This window comes from Crassostrea angulata, chromosome 5 (genome assembly GCF_025612915.1).
Source record: "Crassostrea angulata isolate pt1a10 chromosome 5, ASM2561291v2, whole genome shotgun sequence".
Lineage (NCBI taxonomy): Eukaryota > Metazoa > Mollusca > Bivalvia > Ostreida > Ostreidae > Magallana > Magallana angulata.
Window position 1 is genome coordinate 9,044,299 of NC_069115.1, and position 22,117 is coordinate 9,066,415.

Below are 22,117 nucleotides of genomic sequence, written 5' to 3' on the forward strand. Positions count from 1 at the left end.
ATTTATATTTTTGGTTGTCACAAACAAGCTTTCAAGAATGATTTCGGCACGTGGAGCTGTGCTTTATATACTACTGACCACAGGTGTGTTTACGTCACACAGGTCATTTTTAACTTCTTTGAATTGAGTAACGCCTCGCTGCACTCGGAGATAATGCTTCATGATACCCTCTTGAGCCTCAGGCTCATTACATAGAATGACCCTCATCCTTTACATCCTAAAGGATGCTTGGAGGAGGGTCCATTATACTTTATTAGCCCTTTATGTTTTACCTTAATCTTTGTTTGAATCATTAGAAACGATCGTAATTTATTTTATTTTATATAACTTTTCTTTTCCTATAAAACTTGTGTGAATTGGTTCAAAAATTTTCAAATCATGTTTTCACCTTTTTGATGAAAATTAAAATGGGGATGCACAATATTCAATTTTTTAGTAATTCATATGTCCGGTGAACTTGATAAAATTGTTGATAAAACTTTTGCCTCTAAATCCCGAAAATTTTTGCACTAATTAAACAGTAGGAAAGACAAATTCGCACTCTCTTTGGTGGCGTTACTATTATCGAAAGGAACAATTCTTAGATATCATTTCCTTTCATAAAGAAGGAAGCAATTTCATTTTTACAAGAATATTGTTTGGAAGGGATGAAAGATGTTGATATCATGAATTTTATTACACCACTAAAGTACTCTTGGATTACAAAATTAACAAGTTCTCATAAACTATTGATGAACATAATATTTTATTCAATAGACATGATATTTAACAAAAGATATTTGATTTTTTAAACAGTTTTATATTGGAATGCTCGATTATAGAAAAAAATGCATTTTGGAAAAATATTTTACTTTTTTTGGGGCTGATTTATAAAGCCAATTATCAATCTTCCAAACATTGCTACCAAATGTCTTCGTATTCCAGTATGGCACGATTGCACCACTGTAACACACCACTTTTTATTAGATCCGTGTATACTACTTCTATATTTTACAAATGTCCGTGGTCGCTCTGCTCTTGTTTTGTAATTTTCCTTTGGACTTTTGAATTTGAACCTGTTCGTTGTCACCACATGCCAGGAGACAGGGGTCAAGGTTATGCAATACCTTTTTGGACGAAGAATGTACCTTTTTAAATTTGGATGTTAAACCTCTAACTAAAGATGTTGTAACAATATAACATATTTTTGTTTCATGTGTCAAAGTGCAGACACAATGGAGTGACTTTCTGAAGAGTTGATTTCAATGTCTAATATCATGTTTAGTGAAGATCCATTGTCTAATTGTGACAAAGTTAATACTTTATCACTTTGAATGTAAAACAATACATATTTACTTGGTTGGTGCAAATATTGCTGGAATACTTTGTTATCTAAAAATAAAACTTGATATAGAAAAATGTGCAGCTATTCAAAAACAAAAACTGGACACATTTAAAGAACTATGGGTTAAATGAAGGGTAATTTTTGAAAAATTATGTTCAGTATTTTTTTGGTTATAGTACGACTTTGGTTTCTTTTTCATTTTGTTTCTGTTTTTCTTTTTGTTTCTCTAAGTTTCCAAAGTATTCACTTACTACCAGTGCTTAAAGTTGAATGTTTCAGTGTGAGTGAAGTATGACATGTGTATGACAGTATTCTTGATGTTTCTGAGTTTATTACTTTAACTATATTATTATAATTATATGTTCATGTTTAAAAGACCCAATATATTAAAAGAAACGAAAAGAAATGGAACAGCCACTTAACCATATATGTAAAGGCTACCATGACACTACTTTGGACGTTTACAGTCAGTCCGTGGAAGTCCGTGTAGTCCGTGCTTTAGATCAATTGATGAAGAAGAAAAAATACATTCTTAGTCAACACCAAAACATAAGGACACATTTATAAAAGAACATTATTTTAATAATTTATTATAGGTTTGAAAATTTAAGTTGACTAAATAAAAGCTAAACAATGCAATTTAAAACACTTTTAAAACTTGAAGAATACATATGATTATGCGCTGACATCCTTATACTTGATAGACTGTGTACATTTGGTCTTCTCAATTTGAAGCTGTCTAAATTACAATAAATTTTCATAAGAAATAGAAAGAACATAAATATAAAAAATGATTGTTTGATGATGATTAATCAACAGATTTAATTTAAATTTTGATTACATTTGTAAAGCCTAATTAACACAATTATTGCCTAAACCTGATTACGCAGAGTTACTCGCAACAAAATGATATCTTGAAAAAAAAAAGATTCATAAAAAATGATAATAAAAATATAGCACAGATGTTATAATGATAACCTATTCCAGAATTTCTATAAATGTGCAATCAAGTGATAAAAAGTATTGGTGTTCAATTAAAATGTACTATGATTCGTTTTTAAACGCGTTAATTTGGTCCCAAATTTAACAAATTTTTGAATACATGTTAAAGCTTAACTTTAATCCCATTTTAAGCGTACATGTAATTTGATTTTTTTGAAAGAATTAGTACGTATTTGTTTTTGAAAAGTGTGTTGTAATATACCTTAAACGTATAACGGAATGGCCAACAATATGTATCTTAGACCGAGTTCGAACTATATACACATTAAAATATATATATATCAAATACTACTATAAACACCCAAGCAAGCTAAACAAAATTTTAACATTAAGCAGATTAAAAACACAATTTAAACAATGTTATCAATTTTATGCTTTCTAATCTTGAATTATATTTCAAAACATCTTAATATAAACATAAGGTCGAATGTATTAAATAAACATATAAAGTATATATATATAAACCCAACCCCGTTTTTACACTTATAATACATTTTGATCTCTATCTATGATATTGTAATACAATTTTAAATATTTGGTCTATTTCAACTTCTCTCTGTAATTTTTCGTTAAAATTTTTCGATTCAAAAAACCCCAGTACTTTCACGGTTTTAGATACACCTTATTTGCTATACTTGAAAAAGGCCCTTGATTAAGGTTTTTTAAATGCCATATATTCAATGCCAGAGGCTGAATATCATATCATTGTACGATAGATTATTCTACATTAAATGAACAATATATTATTTTTTTTTTTAATAAATGAACCAACCAAGATAGATGAGATAAGGTAGAGTTTATTAGATATGCAAAAAGCAAATTAAAAACATTACTGCGCGAAAGTTTAGGTCTGAAAAATTATTGTAAATCAGTTTAATAAAGCTGTGTGGGATAATTTTGCCAAGGTAACATTTTTTAACCCTCTAAGCTGCATAAGCTGCATAAAAGATTCAAATATGCCATATGATAGAATATTGCTTAATGAGTTTCTTACACATATAAAATGTACTTCCATCTCGAATAAGACATAACATCAACACCCAATTTTTCTATATATACTTAATATTTTGTGCATTGACATCCGATACAAGTAGTCGCTAATCACAAAATACCTTCACTTTTAAAACACGTTTTCAAGTCTTGTCTATCTGAAAAGTACCTTGCCAGTAACAATAAAATTGTGCATCATCAATTAAGTATATTTTGCTACCTTCTTTTATGTTCAAAATCTTTACAATGAATTATTTCATTCTTAAACAAATAAAAAGCCAAACACTCTTGTATCGTGCGTAATCGTCAGAATAAATACTACTTGACATTCTCTACCGATAATTACCTTCAAACCCAGCCTACCGCATGAATATCCATCATTACCACAAAAGAAAACACTCTCAATCAAAATTACTACTCTTCAAACGAAAAGAAAAAGAAAAAAAAATAACCACCTTTGTTTTTGATGTCTCTCACTGTCAGGTAAAATTTTTACCTTTAAAAATAAATTCTTACAGGAGCTTAAATTTTCTTATCGGACAATTATTTTTCCTTTAGGATATGTAGAATTTCCTACCGGAATTAAAGACATTCCTATGGGAATTAAGATTTCAATAGGTTTTGATCAAAACTCCATATGATTATAAATACGATATAAAATATAAATTTAGTGGCAGACCATGAAATATTCTGTGGTTTCAATTTTGTAAAGCACAGCCATATTGATAACTTTGGTCCACAATGGAACAGAGGAAACCAGTTGTTTGGTTATGTCGCATTGGAATCCTTAATTTCCTGTAGGAAAACTACCTGTCTGAATTACTTTGTTGTAGGAAAAACTTATTTTCCTACTGGAAATTGAAAATAAATCCTGTAAGATTTTCAATATTTCCGGTATGCAAAGTATTTCTCCTACGGGAATCATTATCTTGTTTTTAAAGCGTTTGAAAAGTTAAACATAATAACACTATATCAACACATATGTGACAGAAATAGGTCAATGTATTGCAGTAGGTCTGTTTTGGTGACTTAAAATGGGTGTATAAAGTCAAGTGTCTGAATTCTTGCCATGTAGAACATAATATCCATAACCTTTAATCTATCCGAAGGCTTCAGAATGTCAAAATAGTCGGTGTAACGAATTCGCCCATTCATGTTGTCTAGAGGCATGTTTTTTTCAATGGCAATGAGATGTTCGTAACTAATATCCAAGAACAGGAACAATATCTGAAATGTAGTATAAAATTTACAATTGTATTATATTGCTAGAATATGTTATAAAATAACAATTCAAGACATCGAGCTCGAGATATATTATAACGTATGAAGCTCCCAAGGAAAAGTGAAGGAGCACTTGAACATCTAAGCATTATGACAATAGATATGTGATAAGACCTTAATTGTCTTTGACCAGTTAAAATACCGTTTACTTATGGGAAAAAACAACTTATATTTGATATCTTAAAAATGAAGTCATTTAAACATATTTTAAATAATTTGATTTTCCGATGCATTCATTTTACGTAGAACTGATTTTTTTTAAAAAATATGATGTTTAAACGTCAATTTGATAATATTCAGAGTCAGTTGTGAATGATTTTTTTTTTATCTCATCTGGGCTTAAAACTAAAGTGGACATTTCTGATCACTTGTCTTCCGTCTGTCCGTCCATCTTTAAACTTTATACATTTTGAACTTCTTCTCTACAATCACTTGATTTATTTAAACCAAGCTTTTTTTTTAACATCATCATCTTTATTGTAAAGAAAATGTAAATTACAAAAATTAAGGGCCGATTCTGTTTTAAATGTGAGCTTATTACGAAAAAAAAATAGGGTTCAATCAATTAATAAGTTTGGGTTTGTATCCATATCTCGAAAACGAGGTTCTTTGTTTGAGGCAGTCATTTAAATGCATGTTAAAAGGGTCAACCAGACAAAGATCAATGGTTTGTTGTGCAAGAGTTAACATCTGAAAATAATTATTGAAACATGCATAATACAGCTTACTCCACTTATATTGAACTCGCTTATTTTGAAATTCCGCTTATTTTGAAATAGAAATAAATCCCCAGTTTTTACCTCTCATATTCTTTGCATTGATTTCACGGATATAATGAATTGGTTATTTTGAAATATCGCTTATATTGAAGCCACTGATCGGTCCCCAAAGGTGATAATTAGTTGTTTTTATAACGGTTATATTGAAGTTCTCCCTGACGGCTGTCGTCACGGTTGGTGACAGTAATTATGCCAGACTGACCGGTTGATATACAAAGGTGTGAATTGATAAGTTCTCTTCATGAGTGTTTTTATACTTTTATTAAAAAGTAAATTTTATTCACTGTTTAATTTTTTGTTTTAACGAATACGGATGTATTGAGGCTAGACGTAATATGGAAACCCCACGGAAAAGAAATACCTTATCTCCGGACGCTAAATACAAACTAGTTATGGTTATTGATGAAAGAACAAAGCCTAAATTCGAAATAGCTAAGGATTTTGAGATTATCGCGTGTACACTTACGATGATAAACAAGCAGCATTCAGCAATATTTAAAGTGTTTGAGTGTGGTGATTTTTCTCTAACGTTTTTCTAAAACTTAAAAGAATGCGATCCGAGATTATGATGAGGTTTAAGATAGTAACAAAACGAAACTTACAAAACTTTCGGATATAATTTAAATCAAACTTTCAAGGACTAATGTTCCATGTAATCCGTTTATTGTAATAGATAAATGATGATCTAATAATTTGTTCGGGTTTGGTTTTCTATGCTTACATCGGGATTGAACTTTCAAAAATGGCGGCTCCACGTCAGTCAATTTCGCTTATATTGAAATACGGATATATTGAAATAATTTGCATGGTCCCCTGAATTTCAATATATCCGGAGTAGGCTGTATATAGTTGTCGTTTTTTAAAAAAATAAATTGAGGTTTGTTATTCCAATGCGTTGTCATTTTCACTTGTGACGCTGGTTTAAGCTTGTTGCAACGTCGTTTCCTTTTCATTTTCTTTTAAACTCGGGAATGATCGCCTGTATTTTGAAATTTTTACATATCGAATCAGACATAAACTTCAGTAAATAAGGCAGCTGATTCTTTACCTGCGCAAAATGAGGAAAATCTGATGCATTAACAACATCCTAAAATACAATTTATTAGGGTCATCCGTTTCCGACGGAAGACCCTTTTGTTAGATGTTCAACGGAGAGCCCTCTTGTTTTTCTTCGGATTCTTTTTAGGGTCTTCCGCTTCCAACGGAAGACCCTCTTGTTATTCTACGGTTTCTTACTATTATTATGGTCTTCCGTTTCCGACGGAAGACCCTCTTGTTTTTCGACTGTTTTGTACTATTATAATTAATCTTAACATTCTTTTTCTGCCTTCTTTAAAGCTTTATTTCTCGAAAACTATTCGCCCGATTTGCACCAAATTTTCAGGACTTATTGGACATCGGCGGGGATAAACGTTTTTTTGTTACATTTTTTGTTTACGTCACTTCCGGTTTCAGATATTGACGATTTTATAAATTTTTAAGGGTTATTTTGTCCAGGCATCTCATCCGAAACTAATCAAGATAGAAGCTTGAAAATTTCAGGAATTGTAAATAAATGTCTGTAAATGTACATTTGTACCCCCTTGCTTATTATGAAAATTGCTAAAGGCCTTGAAGCTCGCCTGGACCTGAAAATTAGCATCAAATTTGTTCACGAAATTTTTGCACATTTTCTGTAATACCTTTCGATGTATAAATATTTTGTTAAAACATGTAATGCAAAATTTGTTTTAATTTGCACGAGCTTTCATTTAATATCAAGAAAAAGGGGCTGGCCCCTCAAATTAGGGGCTAAGAGGACTCTAAAGTCTTTTTACAATAACTCTTCATTGAACAATAATTTGTTATTAATTATAGAAGCAAGTTGTTCATTGTACAACTGTTTATCTATACACTATCATATGTAAGTCATATATTACGTAATTAGAGGTTTCAAGGGGCTAGAAATTCAAAAGTTTGATTATTTATATCTGAAAAAGGAAAAATATTTTGAAATTCAATGTAAAACAAAAGTTGCTCAGAATAATGTTCTGTACAACATGCCACTTCAATTTTGTGTTGATGGCCCCATGTAGGAGTTTAAGGGTCGGCTTCTAAAACACATATGTACAAATATTTCGAGAACGATTAACACTTCACGAACACTTGTTGAATAAAATATTGTTATATTTGCAAGACCTTAAATTTGATACCAAGGAAAAGGGGCTGGCTTGTCACATTAGGGGCCAAGAGGGCTCTAAAGTCTTCTTACAATAACTCTTTACTGAACAATAATTTGTAATCAATTACAGAAGCAAGAATGTTCACTGTACAGCTGTTTATCTTTAAGGTACCACACTTTAGTCATATATTACGTAATTAGGGGTTTCAATGGACCAGAAATTCAAAAGTTTGATTTTTTATATCTGAAAAAGGAGAAATATTTTGAAAAGCAATGTTGCTAAGAATAATGTTCTGTACAACATGCCACTTAAATTTAATGTTAATGGCCCCATTAAGGAGTTTAAGGATCGGCCCCTTAAACACATATGTACAAATATCTCGAGAACGGTTAACGTTTTATGAACACTAGTTGAATAAAATATGGTTATATTTGCAAGACCTTTAATTTGATACCAAGGAAATTGGTGAAAATACGTAATTAGGGGTTTCAAGGGGCCAGAAATTCGAAAGTTTGATCAAATATTAGAAAGAATGTTCTTAACAATATGGCAGCTCAAATTTTGTTCTTTGTGGCCCCGATAAGGACTTAAAGGGTCGGCCCCTAGAACACAGTTGTTTAGATATCTCGAGAACCTTTAACAATTCGTGAATACATGTTGAACAAAATCTGTTTATATTTGTGAGACCTTTTATTTCATATCATGTAAAAAGGGCTGGCCCCTAAAAATAGGGGCTAAAAGGGCTACTGTCTTTTAATAAACTCTTTTCTAAGCGATTATTTAATATTATTCATTAAGCAAAAACAACGAACTTTTGAAATTCGTTTGAAATCGGACGATGCACTACAGAGAAATTGGGGTTTAAACTGATTTTTCCTGACATTTTGATTCCGCGTTCTTGGTTTAAAAAATAACGCAAAGTTAAATGTAAAATTAACTTGTACCAAAAATAATTGTTAAGTCGTACTTGAACACATTCGGATTTTTCTTGTGAAGACGTTCTTAAAATCGGAAAGGTTTTTGTAAAATCGCACTTAAAATCATTTGGATTATGTAAAGACGTACCAAGAATTATTCGAATTTTTATATATTTTTTTCTTATTTTTTTAGTTACTCTTGTTATTGGTTTCAAAACTCTGCTTCTTACGGGTACTTCTAGCTATACTCTCAACATTAACGGAAGACCCACTCGTCGAAGCTCGCCCGAGGTCGAAAATTAGCACCAACAGTTTTGGCAAAATTTTAACACGTTTTGTAAGATACCTTTTAACATGTTGATAATTTGTTTAAACTTGTATTGCAAAAGTTGTTAAAATTGTCTTCAACTCTCATTCTATATTAAAGAATAGGGGCTGGCCCCTCAAGTTAGGGGCCAAGAGGGCTTATATATAGATAAAGAGAAATATTTTGAAAAGCATTGTAGAAGAAAAATTGCTCAAGATAATGTTCTAAACAATATGAGATCAAAAAAAATGTGTTGGTGACTCCGGTAGGGAATTTAAGGGTCGGCCCCTAAAACACAGTTGTTTGGATATCTCAAAAACTGTTAACAATTCGTGAATACTTGTTGAACAAAATATGTTTATAATTACGAGACATTTCATTTTATATCAAAAAAAGTGGCTGACCCTTCAAAGTAAGGGCCAAGAGGGACACATTTTTTTTTATTTAACTTATTTTTAGCGATAATTTGTTTTTAATCATAAAGCAGAAAATAAGAGCTTATTATTCATAATTTAACACTGAAATATATTTTAAAATCGAACGATGCATTACAGAGATATAGTTGTTTAAAAAAATGATTTTTCCGTAAATTTTGATCCCACATTCAGAGTTTAATTAACTCGTACCTAAAATTTTTCGATAAGTGTTATTTCGTACTTTTACACATTCGGATTTGTATTTGCTAAGTCGTTCTTGAAATCGATACAGTTTTTTGATTCGGACCTCGGAACTCGTACCAAGAATAATTCGATTTTTTTCCTGTTTTTCTTAGTTACTTATATTTATTGGTTAAAGAGAGGCTGTCAGTAACCACTGATAATTATCTTTAAAAACGTAGAAAGTGTAAAGATCACGAATTAGAACGAACTTTTCACACTTTTGTGTACAGAGGTAATAAATTATAAAAAAAGTGAAGATTTACAAAAACTGCGCCCGTGTTTCTATAGCAACACACCGTGTTACCATGAAATTCATGAAATGTTGTATTTTCAATTTTTTCACAAATATCGATGGGTATACAATATCTAAACAATCTTTAGAGTGATAAAATTAAGGAAAACAATCAGTTTATTTTATTTATCATTAAAAAAATACATAGTTATCTCCTTATTCATAAAAATATATTTCATTAAAATATATAAAAATGAGTAAAATGGACTTCTTTTTAGACGCTATTTGTCTGAGGCGCAACAGGATTGACATTTATGCTATATGCCGTTTTTTTAGACAAAAATGCACGCTACAGAAATAGTGAATAAAAAAAGTTAAACAATTCACTAGTTTTCTGTTAAACCCGAAACACTATACACGTGTTCCTCGCATTTCACCTAATGATTACCCCCTTGATGCGAACTCTCTAGAATTGATGGAAGAAATGAATGAACTCTAATATTAGAAGTAGATGGAATGAATCAATGATCATTTTGATTTACCAGTATCAAACGAACATCAAAATCGGTGTGAAAGCAAAGGTAAGGTAACAATTTGTATATATAATACTGTTTCCTCTCGCCCGACTGACTCTACATCTTACCCTCCGACCCTAACAAATTTTTTATTTGATCGGTAATTGCCAGAATTTCCTCGGAGAAGTGAAAGTATCTGTTTACTAAGTTAACGATCGTGTAAATTTTCATAATTGGCAAAAACATGATATTAAACTAATTTGAAAGACATTTTCACTGCATGAACTAACACTTTAGTGATTCATAACTCGCAAATATATTATCTTCAGCATGTTCAGAGGTTATAAATACGGCAATGCAACAACATACTTGTGCATTGGAAATGACAAAAACGGTGTATATTATTACTTTTAATCCTGATATTACAGTTAGTTGATAACGTTATGAGTTAATAACTCTACAATAAATGCTTTAATTTTCATAAAACCTGTTTAATTATCTTCAGCATTAAACAGATCCTTTACCATTTGTTTACATAACGGTATTAAGTGGATCAAAAGATTAGACTAATACAGTGCTGCTATCCTGAAAGTTGACAAGAATAGGATAGGATAGGATGCAGGATGCACGATACATGATAGAAATATAAAAGTTAAGTTCTATCCTATCCTGCATCTTGTAGCCAATCAGATTCGAGTATAAATTTCAGAGTTATTTTGCGAAACAAAAATTGGCTAAACAATGTATTTTCAATGTCAATTTAATACGTTTTACAAGTTAAACCATTTAAGAATAATTATTAAATCAAGAACGCGGTGCATAACATTAATGCGCGCTAAAAATGTCGGCGTTACATCTTTATCAATTCGTACGCAAGTACGGAGTTACTGCGAGAATTCGTTGCAACATTTGACAACGTCAGAAATAGATTTCTGTATTTACTTCATTTAAAGTCTGCAAATTAATAAAAGCTTGAATTTATAAACGACTAATTTGGCACTTTAAAAGATTAACATGTATACAAGAATCAGACATTGATTCACGTTAAATATAATTTCTTCGATGCCCAATAACAGGGACACATATTTCTGTCCGATATTAACCTGAACATATTAATAAATGTTAGCTAGCTATATATGCTTAAGAATCTATACTTTAAAAATAACTCCAAGTAGTTTAACTATAAACGATATAAACTTCCTAAAGGAATTATTTATTTGATCGTGTTTACATTTATCGCCGAACGAATCGCTCGAATAACGGTCATACTAGAACACGCCTGCCGACGCCTGCCGGGGAAAACACGCCTGCCGATTCTTTGATATTTTATTTAACTTAACTAAATTAAGTATCATAATAACAAAAAGTTGACTTTATATTGATTATTTAGCACAAAATTACCAAAAATGTTCAATGTTGGTAAAGACAGATAACTCGTACGTAGAATTCATCCGCCTGCCAAGGAAATCTAGACGCCTGCCGTTTATTTGATGGATTATTATACTTTTTTCTTTGATATTTTATTTCTTTTAACTAAATAGATGATAATAGAACTAATTAACACAAAATAAGTAAAAATCGAGTAAGCTGATAGCTCTTACGAAGAAATCATACGCCTGCCAAGAAAATGTATACGCCTGCCGCTTATTTAATGGATTATTTTGATTTTTTCTTTGATATTTTAGTTCACTTAGCTTAATAAACGATAATAGAAATAAAAACTTGACTTTAAATTCATCAATTAACACAAAATTAGTGAAAATCGGGAAAGTAGATAACTCTTACGCAGAATGCATACGCCCGCCGCGAAGTGTACACGCCTGCCGCTTTACCTGGTGGATGATTTTAAATTTTTTTTTCATATTTAATGTTTTCTAACTTGATAAATGATCAGATTAATTAAAAATTTACCACATTTTTTAATTAACACAACATGAGAAAAACCGTGGGTAAATATACGCGGATCCATACGCCTGCCGTTTACCTGAAGATGATTTAATATTTTTCTTACGTTAGTTTTTTATTTTACTGTACTAAATATAGATAAAAAGGAAAAAAATACGAAGGGCTTAAAAATAAAGGGAAAACTCTTATGTAGAAATCTTACGACTGTCGATTTAATATGCACGCTTGCCATTTTATTTATGTCATTTTTATTTGTATAAACTAATTTATGCTATATATAGACTAACATTTTGCCTTATAATTATGTTCAGAACTTTACTTATTGCTGCTATTGATTCATCATATTACATGAAGTCGGGTGATACGAGTATGATATAATATGTATGTCATTCCTTTTAAGTTTGACTGACAAAGGTTTGTTTTCTATCAGAATTTAATATTTTGATTATTACGCCTGTCACAGAAGCTTATTATGATAGAAATACAAGGTAAGATTTATCAACACGTCTATAGATACGAAACGCCCAAGGAACATACATACGAGGGTTGTCCAAAAAGTTCGTGGACACATGTAATTTTATTCAAAATAATGGCGCTTTTAACAGGAATGTATTATAATATTCTAATAGAGGGTATAATAATGTATGTGTATAAAAATCAGCGATATGTACATTTTTGTATTGGAGTTATAATTATATACACATTGCCTATACAGGCTGCACGGCCCAGTGTGACGTTGAATTATAACGACGTTTCTATTACGTCGTAGTCGTGGGTTTACCTGAGAGTAATATGCCGCATTCACCGTTTGGTCAGAGGGTACAATCGCATACTCTATCAAAATATCGCTTTTACCACTTGTGGATAATTTAACCCAAACTATTTAGATGATTGTCCTGTTTCCACCATCGTTTGTTTTGTTTTTATCGGTGTTTTACCTCAGTCAACATAATTTTATGTTTGCGCGCTGTTCCATGCGGTCAGCTGACGTCGCATTTTCATGCGTTTTTAAAGACATGTTCTTGCTGTAATGTCTATTAAAACTCCTCTGCTAGTTTAAAAATAGTTTCAAATGACGTATGAAAATGACGTACAGCATACGGTCTACATCACAAAAGAAAATAATGAAGTTTTAAAATGTTTTATAAAAACTGTAAGTACTCATATCTAAAAACTCAATTACAATGTTCGAACAATTTTTACGCTGGGCCGTGCGTACTTTCCGCGACCCTTTGATACATTAAAATTTTAGTTTATTTCTATGAAAAACTTTCAAAACCACCTAAGTTTGATTTGAAATCTTATGACAAAGAGTTAAATATACAATATGTATATATAACCCCCTTTAAAATGACAAAAACGCGATTGTCCACGAACGTTTTGGACAACCCTCGTATGTAGGCTTTTACGCTTGTCGAATACCAATATTATTGCATGATATTATTTTTTTCATTAATTTTTTTTCTTCAGTCAGCTGTGTACATGATCATAGAATAAGAATGAAATAAAACTTTCTGTGTTGTAAAGAGGGATACTATTAATCAATATCATAACTTTTCGCCTAACGCAAAAATTGATAATCTTGTATTTTCAAACAATATTTCATATTCCATTTAACTTTACCAAGTAAATGAATAAAGACATAACAATTAGATTTCAATGATATTAAAATGTAACACGAAATGTGTGCATCCAGTATATTTTTTTCCGGGGGGGGGGGGGGGGGTAGCATTTAGGTTTGTCCGGGGGGGGGGGATGTCGAGGCAAATTTTTGGTGATTTTACTAGTATGTAATAAAAACAAATTTCCAAGGGAGGTGGGGACTCCATCACCCCCACTTCCGCAAGAAATTTGAGTTTTACCAGGGGGGGGGGGGGGTAACTCTACCCACCTCCCCATTAATAATAATCCATCAAATAAACGGCAGGCGTCTAGATTTCATCGGAAGGCGTATGAATTCTACGTACGAGTTATCTGTCTTTACCAACATTGAACATTTTTGGTAATTTTGTGCTAAATAATCAATATAAAGTCAACTTTTTGTTATTATGATACTTAATTTAGTTAAGTTAAATAAAATATCAAAGAAAATATTAAAATAATTCATCAGGTAAACGGCAGGCGTGTGGTTTTCCCTCGGCAGGCGTGTTTTCCCCGGCAGGCGTCGGCAGGCGTGTTTTAGTATGACCCAATAACGGTCATACTAAAACACTAAATTTGAGAAATAAGATAAGTTTTTTTCTAAGTTTTTAAATTTTTGTTTGATATTTTTGTTTGTCTATACATGTACAATGACCACAAATTGAGGATACATTACATGCAATAACAACACAAAGACCTTGTGGGAAAGAACAATGTGCGGTTTTATGCATTTTTGCCCCCAAAATCAAAGTTTTAGAAAGAACTTTAAAGATAGGGTGAAAGATAGTTAAAATCATATTGGAAATAAAGTTGTAAAAGGTTATCACCACAGTGACGTCATAATATAGAAATGACGTCATGAAGGTTGCATTTTTTTGATAAATTGATGCTTTGTGGCAAACTATGGGTGTTTTCCGATAGTTTTTCGACTAGGAAACATCGAGCGCAGTCGTGCTCAAGTACCAATTTTTAGTATAATATGTATAACCATCTGAAGAAACACATATGTTAAAATAGCACTTGGGCAGACCTGCGCTCTATTTTTCCGAATGCAAAATATAGAGCAAACGTGAGAATAATTTTCATTTGTTTACTTTGCGGGAATTATGTCATTTAGGTGACGTCATAGATAAACAGCGAATGAGCAATGGTGACTAAAATCAGCATTAAAGTTATAAGCATCCTCTATACAATGATTTGTGAAGATTTTATTTTTATACAATACTATTTTAAAATTGGTTGAAATCGGGTGCAGATATTTGACCATACCGCACATAGTCCTTTTAGATCTTATTAATGAACTTACATCATACTATACTGTGAATATACTGTTTTCTTCGTTATTCGCACATGTTCTGAAATTTTATAATTTTTTGAAAAATAATTTTCCCCTCCCTACCTACCGGTGTCAGAGGAAAGGAAACAGGGATACACATTTTTGGGTCCATATTAAATGAAACTGTCTTATTATGTCTTATTCTATTATTAATTGCACCATAACTCAGCAATCGGGAATTCCTTTAGTTATCCCAAACCTACATGACTGCACTGGATTTCTGCACTTAACTTTCAAACAAGCAAATTAAGTACTGCAAGTTAAATGAACGGCAAACATTTAAACTACATCTTTATGTAATTATCAAAAGGTTTTTTTATTTGTGAATCTACGGTACAATGTAGATAGGGGTCACCACAATTTCTGAAATCATACATGTACATGTATTAAAGTAAATTAAGAGTTAGAAATCTCTCTTTTACATCATACCAGGCTAAGGATATGTATTCTAGAGTAGAAATAGATGCTGAGAAAGGTTCATCTCTCTTGGAGGAAGCTGAAAATGAACATTCTAATCAGATAAAAGAATGCTAACATTAGTACTTTACTTTATAGGGAATCATAGTTTTATAAGGGAGTATTTGGGAAGAATTTTTTTTTTTTGCAAGACCACACTAAATCATATAATGAACACATGTGGATGATCATATTTGATATTTCAATCAAAGAATTCTTATGATCAGGAACTATGTCGAACTTTAATATTAACACATTCTTAAGGATTATTCTGCTAATTATGCTGAGGTTTCAATCATTTTGAGGGAACACCTCTGGTTTTATTCAGCAAAATATGCATAAAGTTTCTACCCACTAACCCTTTATAGTCTATTCACTTTGTGATCCTTTATAGTTTTAATAGTTCATATTCCCCTTTTTTCAGGAACAAGTGCATATGAATAGTCAAGATCAGGATGGATTATCACATGTTGGAAACAGTTTCAGACTAGAAATGCCTTGTATTCAGAGCCAGATACAGAAAAGATTGAAAACTGAACTTTATTTATTTTACAATGATTGATAAACAAGTTCTACAACTTAAATTAATAACTCTCGTTGGCACGGATGTTAGCGCGATGGGGTCATTGATGTGGGAGGAAGCCGGAGTGCCCGGAGAAAACCCACGTGTCCAATTTGATGACCACCATACGTTATCACATACAACCACTGTGGATCACGGAAATTGAACTCGGGTCGCAGCGGTGATAAGTTAACAGAGAAGATGTTAGATACTACTGCATACAATAGTATTGCAAGTGGGGGAGCTCAGAGGCAGATTCTCAGTTTGTTAGTGCAAGACTAAAGCTACAGTGGTTTGAAAATATATGACCCTGAGTTGACTCGTTATAAGTATTCTGCTGTACATAAACATGCTGTTGCAAATCCTATCCCTGATAAAATAAACAACTGTGAGAAGACGTTTCAAATGAACAATTAAAACATTTCCTTGATTTTATATTGCCCGTATCCATTAGACAGATGCACTTTTAGTATTGTTATTTTATAAGCTTCATGTGTATCTAAACTGATTTTTATTAAACTACAGTGGCAGTTTTGAAATTTTTTAGAAACCTGTATTGTTATTTTAGTTCTTATTTCAATGAAATGGGGGTTTGGGAAAAAATAATAGAACTTGTGTAATCTGGACATCAATGTTTCCATATACATTGGCCAGATTAGGCAATATTTCGGATTGGACAAATCTTTAATTTACAAAAAATAAATAATAATGTTCTTTTGGTAAATATTTCAAAATACACAAATCTGGATTAGATACATGTAAGTTCTACTCAATTTTGGTAGAATTAACTTGCTTATGACAACAAATTCTTATAATTGGAAAAACCTTGATTTTATTCTGATGAAGAGGTGTAGGTTCGAAAGTTGGAAGCAGTATGTATATTTAAAAAAAAAACTTTTTTTAGTTAAGATCTTCACTAGACAATATTTTTTTTTTCATTTTATTTATTTGTTCATTTAAAATAAGAAATGATCAGATACAGTTTATGTTTTCTTTGGGCTCCTCCTATAATAGCTTTCAGTAGTCATGGACCCATTTCAAAGCTTTGAAAGAGCCCATGCTTATAATTTGGATTCTTAGCTTACCTGAGCATAAGGCATGCTTAAAAGCATACATGTGCTAGATATACCAAGAATATGTCATTATTATTATAAAAAAAGTTAAATTGGACAAAATTTTAAATCAACTCCATACCTGTATCTCTGATTTGATGAATTTACGCCCTTACCATACCATGTTTTTTAAATTACCTTGTACATGTATCTAAGATCAATTAGGCATAACCTTAAGGTCGAGATGAAAGTAATTCCTTTTCTTTCCCAACTGTGCTATCGGGAACCATGGTACCTTAGAGGATACATTACTTGTTATAATACTTAAGTACTTGGTGGTTCACCAAATTCACTTTTTGCTGCACTTGACACTGTAGATTTTTTTTCTACTTTCTCATGACTATGGATCAACAGCTCGAAAACAAAAATTGTTTGGATTGGTGCTAAAAAAATTTCTAAGCAAGTATATCACCATACTTAATGGAAACTGGTGTGGGGATGTACAACATTTAGTTTATTGGGAATATAATTTTCTGTAGATTTGGAAAAAATAGTTAACCTAAATTATGATATCCAAATACCAAAAATTAAAGCCTTGATACAACGATGGAACAGGAGAATACTCACTCCCATTGGTCGAGTAACTGTAGCCAAAACATTACTTTATCCAAAGCTTAACCATCTTTTTATTTCTCTCCCAAACCCTGATAAAGAAACTTTTATGTTTTTAAAGTAATCTTTTCTATGAATTTGTATGGAATTCAAAGATTGACAAATTGAAGAGACAAACTATCACCCAAGATTATTCAAAAGGGGTATTTAAAAAGCTAGAAATTAACACTTTTTTAAAGTCATTAAAATGCTCCTGGATTAGGAGACTATTTAAGGACAAAAAACCATGGATGGACATCTTTTTTGAAATCCATGGCAATGAGGTTACAAAAAAATATGCTTGATTTTGGTGACAAATATATGCATAATATTGTAAAACATAGTAATGTTTTCTGGAAAGATGTATTTCAGTCCTACTTAACAATATTTCAAGCTTCGGATAACATAATATTTAAGAAAAAACTCTTTTCTATGCCAGTTTGGTACAATACAAATATATGTGTTGGTAATAAAACAATTTATCTCAAATTGACTTTTTGAATAATGATGGAACTTTTTTATCAAAACATGATTTTGAAAAGCAATTTAGCTTGACAAATATTTGTACCATTCAATTTAATAGTGTTATCAGTGCAATATCTAAGTTTTTCAAGACCATGTCAGTTAATAGATCTGATGTGAGTAAAGATTTTTCACCATTTATTCCTTTTTATATTGAATATATTCTGTTGAAGGAAAAATGTTCCAAAGTTTTGTATCATCAACTTATTAATAGTAAAGATATTGTTCCCAAGGCAATTCAAAAATGGAACACTGGACTATCACTTCACTTAGATATAAAAGATTCTGTGAAAGATATTTTAAAAAATTTGTTTTAAGACAACTACTGATGCGTCAATACAATGGCCACAATACAGAATTCTTCACAGAATTCTACCAACAAACTATTATTTGAAAAAGATTGATGTTATTTCATATGATGTATGTGCTTTTTGTAAGGAAAATGTGGAAACAATTCAGCACTTATTTATGACGTGTTCAGAAACACTTCTTTTATGGAATAATCTTAGTATGTATATTTATAGAAAAAAACTTTAAATAGAGTTGGCTTTAATGTTAAAAATGTACTATTTGGTGAACTTCCATTCAGTGGTTACAACAAAGTAGTTAAGGTCTTCCGTTGGAAACGGAAGACCTTATTGTTTTTGCTTTGTTTCTTTTCCTCTATTATTAAGGTCTTCCGTTTCCAACGGAAGACCTTATTGTTATTGCTTTGTTTCTTTTCCTCTATTATTAAGGTCTTCCGTTTCCAACGGAAGACCTTATTGTTATTGCTTTGATTCTTTTCCTCTATTATTATTATTATTCTTTTTTTTTTCTCCCACGTTTTCTCAAAAATGCTTCAGCCGATTTTCATGAAATTTTCAGATCTTATTTATGACAAAATTTGTAAGAAAATTACACGAGATTTTTTTAGTCGTCACTTCCGGTACCGAGATATTAAAAATTTTATGTTTTTGCTTGTTCACGATTTTTCTCAAAAAGTATTCAAGATAGGACTTTGAAATTTTCAGAGAAGGTAGAGAGTAAACGGCCGCAGTGCCCTCCGCATATCCAAACGTCCGCCGTCACTTCCGGTTGTCACCGGAAGGAAATGAAAAACCTTAATTTTTTAATTTTTTGGATTTGAATTTTTTTTATTTTTTCATTCGATAGAGACGCTCTCAAAACTTCTGAATATGAAATTCGTTTTAAAATCGATCCACGCATTCTTGAGATTTTGGACTCCAAAGTTCTGAAGCGAGGGTCCGCGTAGCTCAGTCGTTAGAGTGGTGGACTTGTGCCAAGGCGACCCGGGTTCAGTCCCTGAGTGCCGAATCTTTTTTCTCTCTTATTTGAGTTTTGATTAATGGTTTTATCTTTACAATGATGAATTTGAATGTTTTCCGTTTTATTTTTGTCATAAATAAAAAAAAAACAACGGCATTGTTATCAGGACAAATTTCTAGCTCTTTTCTGTCAGCAGCTCTCTAAATTCCGCCGTCTTTGCATCGCCGACATCAAAGACATGCCGCCGAAGTGCCCATGCAGTTCGACCGCATTAGAGTTCGCTGGGTCGCTTTGCCGGCATCAAAGAAATGCAGCCATCTCAATGACTGTATGCTCACAACATTTAGCAATGCACCCACGTTATTCTACTCGGGTTAAAAAGGAGGACTGCTTAGTATTTAATCCCATATATAGATACACACATGCATGTATACATGCGTTTATTGACCTAGGTTGCTTATATATTGATTTCCTGAACATTATAAAACACTGTAATCTCTCTCTCTCTCTCTCTCTCTCTCTCTCTCTCTCTCTCTCTCTCTCTCTCTCTCTCTCTCTAAAGTACAAATGTTTTAGCATTTGAATAAGAACTAGTACAGGTAACACGGAGTAAAGTGGATAGAAGCTAAATGTACATTGGCGTCCAAAAAAATGACATATTTTATATCAAGTTATGGGATAATGTCTATGGATTCAAATAATTTTGAATGCATTGTTTAATGATTGTCTTCTAACTGATTGGAAGTCAACGCTAAAAAGTCATTGTTATGAAAGATGGTATACTTTTTTTCTTATTTTTGTGCATGTCTATATACTGATAAAAATCTGTTGCCTGTCGGGATTAAGAAAAACCTCCGAAGTTTATACACGTAATACATGGGTAAAATGCATCATTTATTGTTTTAGGACTTCCCCTAATTGTTGTTAACCGAATCCGAGATCCACACCTCAAAATTTTATTTCGAATTTATTTAAGACGAAATTGATTAAATAAATTCGAAAATAAAATTGGGTCTTTTCACCCCCCTCCAGACACAAACACGCATCAATATTTTAAATGACCTCGCACTGTTACCAAACCTGAATAGTCAGACATCTTACACGTTGTTTTTCATCTTATACAAAAATTCAGCCCCTCTCCCGGGCGGAAACGTCCCAAATTCAAAGACAAATACGGGAATTATTTTGCGTCAGCCATGTTTTGAGACACCTGCAAAGGCTGTGTGTTCTAATCTCCCCGGAGCCAAGATTTGTTCTTTCTCTCTATTTCTTTCTCTCCTTTTTATTTAATTTTCTAACTAAAATATTCAACATAAAAGGGTTGTTGGACTGTAGTACAAGTTGAAAAACACTCTTCAATTAAGATTTAGACAAAAACAGTCTTTTATTATTAGGGTCTTCCGTCTTAAGCGGACGACCTTTCTATTCTTATTGTTATTAGGGTCTTCCGTTTACAAAGGCAGACCCTCTTTTTTTTCTTCGGTTTCTTTTTATTACAGGTCATTAGACCTGTTAGGTCAAAAGACCTAATTTGATATGAAATAAAATGGGGCTGGTCCTTTAAATCAGGGATCCAACGGGGTGTATAATCCTTCATCCATCGCTCTTTTAGATCACATCTGCATTTCCTGATATGTTTCGTTGATGAAGATGAAAGGCAAGGTCATTTCCTCTTCTAAAAATCGGACGGAAGACCTCCTCGTTGCTCGCAACGAGATCGTGTCTAGTTATTATTCTTTTTTTTTTCTCCCACGTTTTCTCAAAAACGCTTCAGCCGATTTTTATAAAACTTTCAGATCTTGTTTATGACAAAATTTGTAAGAAAAGTGCACGGGCTTTTTTGGGTCGTCACTTCGGTCCCGAGTTATTAAAGATTTTATGTTTTTGCTTGTTCACGATTTTTCTCCAAAGGTGTTTAAGATAGAACTTTAAAATTTTCAGGGATGGTAGAAAGTGTCCAGCCGCAGTGTACTACGCATTTCCGAATGTCTGCCGTCACTTCCGGTTGTCACCGGAAGGAAATGAAAAACCTTAATTTTTCAATTTTTGGGATTTGATTTTTTTTATTATTTCATTTGACAGAGACGCCCTCAAAACTTCTAAATATGAAATTTGTTTTAAAATCGATCCACGCATTCTTGAGATTTTGGACCCCAAAATCCTGAAGCGAAGGTCCGCGTAGCTCAGTCGTTAGAGTGTTGGACTTGTGCCCAGACGACCCGGGTTCAGTCCTTGAGTGCCGAATGTTTTTTCTCTCTTATTTGTGTTTTGATTACTGATTTCATCTTTAAAATGATGGATTTGAATGTTTTTTGTTTTATTTTTGTCATAATTAAAAATAATAGCGGCTTTTTTCAGTACAAATATCGAGCTCTTTTCTGTCAGCAGCTTTCTAAATTTAGACGCTCGTCGCATTGCCGGTATCAAAGACATGCCGAATGATGTTTTTTTTCTCAATTTTGTTTTGTTTAACGATTTCATCTTTAAAATGATGGATTTTACCGTTTTCCGTTTTATATTTATTATATATAGAAATAATAGCGGCTTTTTTAATA

The 22,117-nt window shown here is 32.0% G+C and overlaps 1 protein-coding gene across 1 annotated transcript in view; it reads right to left on the minus strand.

The window, feature by feature from the left end:
* Positions 1-2,804: 2,804 nt before the first annotated feature.
* The window catches only part of LOC128183652 (uncharacterized), a 266,317-nt gene continuing 247,004 nt past the window's right edge, over positions 2,805-22,117 (minus strand). Inside the window, exon 9 of the mRNA XM_052852754.1 lies at positions 2,805-4,543. Within this exon, the coding sequence (XP_052708714.1) occupies positions 4,346-4,543 (198 nt within the window). The 3' untranslated portion in view covers positions 2,805-4,345. The remainder of the gene's footprint in view (positions 4,544-22,117) is intronic.